The sequence below is a fragment of the Cervus elaphus genome, chromosome 11 (assembly GCF_910594005.1).
Source record: "Cervus elaphus chromosome 11, mCerEla1.1, whole genome shotgun sequence".
NCBI lineage: Eukaryota > Metazoa > Chordata > Mammalia > Artiodactyla > Cervidae > Cervus > Cervus elaphus.
The window spans coordinates 6788456-6798106 of NC_057825.1; the positions used below are offsets into that span (position 1 = coordinate 6788456).

Sequence of the window (9651 nt, forward strand, 5' to 3'; positions counted from 1 at the left end):
GTTGTTGACTTGTGTGTGTTTTTTAGTAATCTCCTATCATTACAACATACGCCATGATGTCACTACTGCATAAATGCCCAAGCCTGCCGCCCTCAGTCTGTCCTCTGTAGGATGGCGTGACTGGGGACCGAGGCTAGAGCGGCGAGCAGACCTGTCATGGGATGACCATCGCAAGGGCAATGAGCCTTTAGATAGAAGACACACTCAGGCCCATCACAGATAAGGGCCAAGTGTCCTTCCCAAGAGTGTTCATCACAGTGACCTTGTGAACTGTAACACTGTGAATGATCTTAGTAACACTGTGAACAATTTGTTAGAAACAGAATTTCCTGGAAAGAAAACTGTCTGCAAGCCTGTCGCTTGCCTGTCAGTCAGCTTTGCAAAGGCCCCTCTCTGCTTTCCATTCCTGAATGAGTCATGCACTCAGTGGCAGGTTTTGCCATATTTTCATAAAATATGGTTTTTCATATTTTTTTTACTCATTTTCATCATGTTTAATCAGAACTCCCCAAACCTTAGCTGCCCCCATGATGCTGGGCAGTGTTTGTTTGTTAAATGCAAATGATGCCACTTTACAACAAAATGGTATGATTCGTGAATACATTTTTTTTTTAAGTGAAAAAACAGACACCTCGAGGCCCTACCTTCTGTGCTTGAGCTGTGAATTGAGACCTAACAGAGCATCCCAGGCCGAAATGGGGAGGAGTGTGACACAGCTGAGGAACTGGGTGGCTCCGGCTCTGTTCAGTGCCCTGGGGTGTCACGGTGTCTCGCGTTCATGGAGCTCCCAACTCCCAGCTGTGAAGTTCATCCAAGTCTGGAGACCCAGCCCCAACTGAGAAGCCAGGCAGCAGCAGAGCGGTGTAGGCGCCTAAATACCTTGTATTGTGTAACACACATGTGCCTGCAAGGGCTCCTGTGGGTGTGAGTGTCTGCAGCGCTCACAGGGGTGGTCTTCAGCAGGCACAGAAGACAGGGGACCCCCTGCCTCAGGGCTACGCACCCAGTTCGGGAACTCCTTAAGGCCACCCAGGCCCCTAAGGCAGCCCTGAGCACTGGAAAGCTCTTGATGTTGCCCTGAAGCTGGCCTGCTGTCATGTCCCCAGGAGTCATGGGTTGCGGCTATCAATTCGTCTGAGCAAGTCCCCAGACCCTGGGAGTCCCTACTAGGGGACACTGGGATCCCCTGACTCACCTAGAAAGTTCAGTCTTCCAGATGAGGCTGCGTGGGGGTAAGTGGAAGCCGCAGTAGCCTGGCACCCAGATGGAAGGGCAGGCTCATGGGGTGAGCACTTCCAACCAGGAAACGGGGGGAGTGGGTGACCTGATGGTGAAGTTCTCAACTTTCTAGAAAGGGCTCCATCCTCAGTCCTGGGAAGGGCCAGTGTGAACAAATCACTCACCGAAGAGCCCAGATTGAGGGATTAAGCTGAGATCTGGTTAATATAACAAGGATTTTGTTATTTCCAGGTTCTGGGCTGGAAGACCAGGCAAGGTTTCCTGGTCTCAGCTCAGCCACGCTTTAGGTGCAGAATGGCAGCCGTGAATCACATTTTAGTGCCTCGCTTTCCTGCTTGCATTAATTTTAGAACATATCTGTTAGAAAGAAAACCAGCCTGGGACTTCCCCAGTGGTCCAGTGATTAAGACTCTGCCTTCCGGTGCAGGGGGTGTGGCTCTGACCCCCAGTGGGGAAACTAAGGTGCCACATGCCGTGGGGTGCGACCAAAAAATAAAGTAAGGCCAGCTCTTTCTGATGGTATTTACATCCACGAAAATTAGCTGGGCTGTGACTCATCATCTAATCCAACTTAACTTTGTACTGAACAGCCTTTAAGGTAAACGTTGATTCTGTATGACATGAAGACAGCCAACCAGCATGTCCAGTAAGCCTAATTCACCCGAGTTAATAAAGAGCCTTTCTTCTCAGCTCAAACTTTTCAGAGCTCCCAAATAAAGCAGAAAAAAAATCTGCAAGTGGCGTCTCATGATAAAATTTAAGCTTTATTGTTTGACATTCAAAACGGCAACCCACTCCAGTGTTCTTGCCCGGAGAACCCCAAGGACGGCGGAACCTGGTAGGCTGCCATCTATGGGGTAACACAGAGTCGGACAAGACTGAAGTGAGTTAGCAGGTCAGTCCAAGCTCATCTACGTCTTATGCAGGGTGAGGAGGCTGGGCCGTGGGCATCTGTGGCCTTTTCAAGTTACAAGTCAATAACAGCAGTCCAAAGGTAGCCAACACGTCTTGAGTTTATTGCATCATTGTAAACAAGAAATCTTATCTCCTCCTGACCAGACACCCAAAAGGTTATAAATGAAATTTAACTTGGGTCCAACTTGAGGACATGTACTAAAAGTTTCAAGCCTCACCTTGGCATTTTTTAAAAGACTGAGTGTGATCCTCTATAAGGCACTGCCATGCTGAAGGAACGTTCCTTCTGCCACATCTTATGAATATAAAAAAGCTGCATGTTCTCATTATGTGTCTTCAGTTGCACTGCAACCACAAGATAGAGTGATTCATACTGGCTGGAATCAAAGTCTTATTTCCCCAAGGCCAGGGCAGTGCAGCCTGGCACCACCATAAAGGACATCATTCTTAGATGACACCCAGGACCAGCCACAATCATCTAAGGGCATCTGATAAAGGAACGGGCAATTATCCCTTCCCAGGTTTTAAAATAAGCAACGTTTCGTATCTCCATTATCTAAGATTCCCAAGTAAAAACATTATTAAAAATTAGCCATATCCTTGAAAACTCAAGCATTTCTAGTGTACAGTACTTCCTCTTTGGCAATGCAGAACCTGCAAGCTGACCGTTCAGTTGGCACGTGTCATCTGTGGAGAGAGATGCGGTTCTGCAGATTTCAAATGGTTCTGTGGAGTCAAGTGAAAAGCTGACCCACATGTAAACTGTAACAGACAAACATTCCACCGTGGGAACCAAGGACTGAAACTCAAAGCCAACGGCTGCATTCTGATCCATCTCTAGAGATGAGATGGCTGGTGGGACCCAGAGCCGTGGCTGAAATTCAGGAGGAGGAGGAGTACCAGAAAGGCTGCGGTCAACACCAAGTGAGAGTTGGAGATGGAATCCATGATGAGGGTTGTAAACAGCAGCAAAGCCACGGACAGAAGCAGAGGTCCTGCCCGTTCTGCGGGGCCGCAGGGGCCTGGCATGGAGCCCCCACCCCACAAGCAGACGGTTCACCCAGCCGTGTGCTCGGCCTTCAGACCTGGGTTCTCCCACGGGACAATCTGTGCCTGAAGGTGCCACCAGTGTTACCTGAAAATACTTCCTCTTGGTGAACGTGTTCTGTAAAAGAAAAAGAACTTCAGCTGAAGAGTGTTTCTGGCAGGTGAAAACCAATGCTCCCTGGCTTGCATTAGCCCTTGAACTTCAGTTCAGCTTCTGTGGTGTGGGTACCGTTGGGTCAGAAAGAGTCCTTGGCCTCTGGTTTCAAGGCACTTCTGTCAAGGGCAGTTAAGTGTGGGGGGGGCGGGGGCGGGGAGGGGAGATTTCAAAAGTTCATTTCCAACTGTGATGAACAGCTGGGCTGCCGTCATGTTGCAACACAAGTTCACTTGACAGCAGAGTGTGATTTCACAAATCAACCCTTAGAACCTTCCGGATCCCACGAGTCCACAGGTGCAAATGTGCAAACCCCGAAGAGGTCTTCAAAGTGCTTGTTCGGGCCAGGCCCCAGGTCTGCTGGGCGCCCGGTCGCGTCTCAGCCTGCCTACACGAGAGCTCAGTAGAAATCCAGCCGTGACTGCACGGTCTTGCAGCCCTTGTCTGAGTAGATTTTCTCGTCCTTCGGGAAGAACGTCATCTCCTCTGCCACTCGGGTGACGACGTCTTCGTCGATGGCGGAACCGCGGGCCTTCATCTCCGCCCTCACGCACATCTTCACGTGTCTGTACTCCAGGGGCAGGAAGGGGATGAAGTAGTCGATGAGGTTCCGGTCTATCAGGCCGCTGTGCCACAGGCCACCTGCAAAACAGGGCATGGCTGCGTTTCCTGCCACTTCTGTCCTTGTCAGCCTGCCAGTGTGCGGCTCCTGCAGGGCCTGTCCTGATCCCCACCCCAGCACACTTCCCACGTCTGCAGCCCTCAAGACTCTCTTTTGGTCAAGCCTGATGTAACGGTTGGTTGGCTACCCCCGCTAACTGGCTTCTAGAATAGCATGCCCTCCAAAAAAGAAAGTCCCTACTTCAGCCAAGCTACAGGCGCAAGCGGATTCTGTGGTCTTGCGAAAGGCTTAAAGAGACAGATGGTTGGGACTTCCCTGGCGGCCCGGTGGTTAGGACCTGAGCTTCCACTGCAGAGGGCACGGGTTCGATCCCTTATTGGGGAACTAAGATCCCACAAGCCACAGGGTCAAAAGTAAAAAGAGAGAGAATGGTGATGCTTTGGGCAGGGCGCAGGGCACCCACTCGGGGAGACTCACTGTGTTTGTTATTGAAGACTCCGACAGACAGCACGGCCTCCAGGTCCTTCAGCTGGATGTCCTCTCTCTTTCTCCCGGCCCGCCAGAAGTCAAGGGCCGTCTTAGTTATGAGGTCCCCGCCTGCGTTGCTGAGTTTGCCAAAGAAACCAGATTAAAATCACACACTGACTTTATGACATATGCACACTACTATATATAAAAGATAACTCATGAGAACCTACTGTATAGCATAGAGAACTCTACTCAATACTCTGTGGTGACCTAGATGGGAAAAAATATCAAAAAAGAGTGTATATATGTATATAACACTTTGCTATAACCTCAGATATGCAGAAGAAACCACCCTTATGGCAGAAAGTGAAGAGGAACTAAAAAGTATCTTGATGAAAGTGAAAGAGGAGAGTGAAAAAGTTGGCTTAAAGTTCAACATTGAGAAAACTAAGATCATGGCATCCAGTCCCATCACTTCACGGCAAACAGATGGAGAAACAATGGAAACAGTGACAGACTTTATTTTCTTGGGCTCCAAGAAATCTGCAGATGGTGACTGCAGCCATGAAATTAAAAGACACTTGCTCCTTGGAAGAGAAGCTACGACCAACTAGACAGCATATTAAAAAGCAGAGACATTACTTTGCCAACAAAGGTCCGTCTAGTCCAAACTATGGTTTTTCCAGTAGTCACATGTGGATGTGAGTTGGACCATAAAGAAGGCTGAGTGCTGAAGAATTGATACTTTTGAACTGTGGTGCTGGAGAAGATGCTTGAGAGTCCCTTGGACTGCAAGGAGATCCAACCAGTCCATCCTAAAGGAAATCAGTCCTGAATATTCACTGGAAGGACAGATACTAAAGCTGAAACTCCAATATTTTGGCCACCTGATGTGAAGAGCTGACTCACTGGAAAAGACCCTGATGCTGGGAAAGATTGAGGGCAGGAGGAAAGGGGGGAACAGAGGATGAGATGGTTGGATGGCATCACTGACTCAATGGACATGAGTTTGAGCAGACTCCAGGAGATGGTGAAGGACAGGGAGGCCTGGTGTGGCGCAGTTCTTGAGGCCACAGAGGTCACATGACTGAGCGACTGAACAACAAACTACCACAGAAACTACTAGACTCCAATAAAAATTAATTTTAAGAAAAAGACTGTCTAATCAGGAAACGTACCTGCTCTAAGTTTACTCTTCTTTTTTTCCTTTTCAGTTTCTATGCAGCTTATTTTAAAGTTAAATATATAAACCAGTCTAGATGTATTAAAGGGTTGTAATGACTTCCTACTGATGTCACTTATTATCAGGAAACACTGTAAAGTTTTCTAAGATGGAATCAGATTGTGATATTTCTCTAAAGTTTAGTTTTAATCAAGGAGTATTTACTATGTACTGGTATACAAAAAAAAAAAAAGCATCTGCCCTCAGGAGCTGAAAATCCGTTTTCTCAGGAAGAGGGGAAAAAAAACAACTTGGTGTGTAACGCTACGACTTTTTATAAACCCCAGAGATGACATGTGTAGGTAGCAAAATTGCCTATTATCAGCAACAATTTCCTTCATTCGTTTCCTCCTGCCTCTGCCCAGTGCCATGCTGACATCAGCAACCTGGAAAAAGTCTGCAAGATACTTTTGCCAGGCTGGCACGTTTGTCCCCGGAACCTCATTCTAGCCCTGGGAAAATGAAGGGCTCTGTACATCCCCACTCAAGAAATGCCGCCCACTGACCTGAGAAAGATGAAGATGGCCTTCCGGTAAGACACGCCATCAATCTGCTCGTAGTAATCTAGGAACGGCTTGATTGCGTCAATGACTCCCGGGTGCAACTTATCCATCTCATCAAATATGAACACGGAGCCCGCACACGCACTCACGTTACCCCGGATCCACCTCTGTAACTGGTCCTAGACCAACCATAAAAGAAGAAATGGGACACGGGGACTCAAAGGGTATGCCCAGGGGAGAAGTGCTACGCTGTTCTTCACACTCAGGAGGGTGAAAAATCAGAGCTCTCTGGAGTTTAACAACAAAAACCACATCCTAACCTCCACTCACGGGGTAGCTACTTTTCCGAAAATTCATCTATAAAAAGTGGGGGGGAACATGGCCGATTCATGTCAATGTATGGTAAAAACCTCTACAATATTGTAAAGTAATTAGCCTCCAATTAAAATAAATAAATTTCAAAGAATAATAAAGAAAAAAAAAAGTGGGGGGAAAACCGGCAGAGATGCGTGCTAAAAGGCAAATAAGTGTTTTCCTAACTCAAATGAGGTACACAATGCAACTCTTTAAAAGTATAAGAAGTATAAGATATGTGAATATTTATCGTTTCACTGGTAAACAACCGGTAATTTTCATCTCACTGTAGATGGAAATCTCAATTTTACTAGACATACTGAGGAATGAGAAACTAGACTAAGCCCGGTGCCATGTCCAAGACCAGTGCCTTAAAATGGTGTTACAAGCACAGTGAACAAAGACGCTGACCTAGATGACATTTCACGACAAGCATTTGTGCCTGTATTTCTAGGGATTTATGAAAGAATTTGGAAAATAAGAAAATTACTCTCTTTTTGGCTGTCTTCCCTGTCTTACTGTTTATGTGGCAAATATCCACTTTTACTTCCTTGTTCAGTTTCTATTCCTTATTTCAGTCCCCACCTAACACTAAGTAGGAACACTAATTTTTACAAGAATGTCCATTTAAACAAGAGCCCGACTGGACAAGTTAACAATACAATGCCAAGAATGTGAAGAACGGGGGGAACAACGGGAAAAACCATTACTGAGGAGAAAAAAAATTTTTCTGGTTCTCACTGCTTAAATGCAGAGGCCAAGCTGAAGCTACATCACAGGCAGGAATCTTATTTTTTCATTTTTGGCTGTGCTTGAGGGATCTTAGTTCCCTGACCAGGGATTGAACCTGTGCCCTCAGCAGTGAAAGCATGGAGTCCTAACCAGGAGACCACCAAGGAATTCCCAAGGGAGCCTTAAATAAAGCCATTTGAGTCTGTTTCACTTAACCAAGGGCTGTGACGGGGATGTTGCGCATACTCACTGCACAGCATGGCTACCCTGCAGACTGGGAGACAGGAGATTCGGGTTCCAGTTTCTCATTTGCCATAAGGTCACAAAGACTGTGGGGGGCGAGTCGCCTTCCCGCTCTTGGCTCCATCTTTTAATGGAACATCACCCCGCTGTATTGGGCTTCCCTGGTGGCTCAGTGGTATAGAACCCACCTGCCAATGCAGGAAATGCGGGTTCGATCCCTGGATCGGGAAGATTCCCTAGAGAAGGAAATGACAACCCACTCCAGTATTCTTGCCTGGAAAATGCCACGGACAGAGGAGCCTGATGGGCAACAGTCCATGGGGTGGCAAAAGCTGGACATGACTTAGCACGCCCACACCCCCCTGTATTATTTTGGAATCGGTGAGGCAGAAGCTGCAGGAGAACTGCAAATGGCAAAGGGTCGCCAGGGTGGGGGCCTTGTGCCTTAAACCAGCGGGGCCTGGGGCTGCTGCAGCGCAAAGAAAGAAACAGAGGCTGGAGTCAGGGAGCCGGTCACCCAGACCAGTCGGAGAAGCCAGAGGATGGGATAACAGTTCCTTGCCTGGTACAGTTTTATGTGCTGCTCATGAGGGAAGTGCAGGGTCGACACAAACAGGTGGACAAAGTTGCTCTTCAGGCCTTTGGGGTGAAGATTTTCAGCCACAATTTGGCTGACAAAATTCTTGCCTGTGCCAGCCCAGCCGTGTAACGAGAGAGTCAGTGGTTTCTTGGGATTTTTGTTGTTCTTGAAGCCGGTCAGCGCCTTGAGAATCACCTCTGTGGCCAGATGCTGCCCAAACAGCTTCTCCTCCAAGTCCTGCTTGAGGGCTGCAGGAGCCAGCCCGAGAACGAGAGAGAAAAATACACATTAAACACGCACCAGAAGAGCAGCGCTCGTCCCAGCTGGCCAAAGTGGGAGGCACAGGTTCGCAAAGTGGTCCAGCATGGGATCTCTGCCAAACCCCAGGGCTGGCACCGAGGCAGAACCACGGGGCTGCGGTCACACGAGGCCACTTCCAAGGAGACGCACTGGAGAAGTAAGCTAACTAAATGTGTTCGCTCATCCAAGGACGGGCCCTCTCGACTGGGCTGCTTTGCTATTCCCCCAGCCACCCCTACCGGCTTGGAAGAAAACCGAGGGCCAGATGGCTTTCGGGGCGGACGCTGCACGTCTGAAAAGTACTTAACAGGGTCGACACGGCGCAGCAGGGCGGCTGCTTTCAGTTTCTTCTTATTGTCCTCCCAAGGAATGCAAACTTTTAGGGAGGAAGTTGGGCAGACCCCCCGCGATCCGGAGGCTCTCTCCGAAGACGCGGCTTCCGAGGCTGCAGCCGAGACCGAAACTCCACCTCTCCTCCCTCCTACCCCATCGAAGGGTGAGAGCGGGATGCCGGGGCGCTGACGCCCGCGGGTGGCCTGTCTCCCGCGCCCCGCGAGCCCCTCCAGGGTAGCCCCGCCGTACCCGACGCATTGAGCGGCCGCTCGCTGCGGCAGCACTCGGCGAAGCGGCAGTACAGGTCCTTGTAAGACAGGTAGCCGGTGAGCGCCGACGCGGCCCCGATGGCGATGCCCACAGTGATAGGCTCGAATGCCGCCACTACGTGGGCCGCCAGCAGCAGCCGGAGCGCCGCGGCGCCCCCAAGCCGCGGATCCAACCGCATAGCCCACAGGGCCGCCCGCCGCAATTGCCTTCGCAGCAGCCTGGGTCCCCTAGGCAGCAGAGCGGTGGGACGGACTTCCGGTAGCGTCACTTCTGCCGTCCAGGTCCGCCCGCCCCATAGGACGGCCTCGTTGGCGAGGGGCGTGGCTCGGTATCGCCATCTTTGTGAGTGGCACGAAAGCCGTCTCCGTTCAGGGGCGTGGCTCTGTGCCGCCATCTTTGTGAGTGGCACGAAAGTCGTCTCAGCTTGGTCCAGTTGAGTCGCTGTTTTGTCCGATTCTTTGCGACCCCATGGACTGCAGCACGCCAGGCCTCCCTGTCCATCACCAACTCCCGGAGTTTACTCAAATTCATGTCCATCCAGTCGGTGATGCCATCCAACCATCTCATCCTCTGTCGTCCTCTTCTCCCACCTTCAATCTTTCCCAGCATCAGGGTCTTTTCCAATGAGTCAGTTCTTCGCATCAGGTGGCCAAAGTATTGGAGTTTCAG

General features: G+C 49.7%; 1 protein-coding gene across 2 annotated transcripts; it reads right to left on the bottom strand.

Annotated features, from left to right (window-relative positions):
• Positions 1-1982: 1982 nt before the first annotated feature.
• On the bottom strand, positions 1983-9234 carry TOR1B (torsin family 1 member B). 2 transcript variants are annotated; one of them, XM_043916615.1, is made up of 5 exons: positions 8962-9234; positions 8062-8327; positions 6174-6349; positions 4455-4582; positions 1983-3997 (listed from the first exon to the last, which is right to left on the bottom strand). In XM_043916615.1, the coding sequence occupies exons 1-5, from the start codon at positions 9158-9160 to the stop codon at positions 3756-3758; spliced, it is 1011 nt and encodes a 336-aa protein (XP_043772550.1). In that variant the 5' UTR covers positions 9161-9234; the 3' UTR covers positions 1983-3755. The 2 variants fall into 2 exon arrangements, 1 of the variants encoding a protein (XP_043772550.1); XR_006343308.1 differs by lacking the exon at positions 6174-6349 and having other exon boundaries at positions 3841-3997.
• Between the last annotated feature and the right edge of the window lie 417 nt (positions 9235-9651).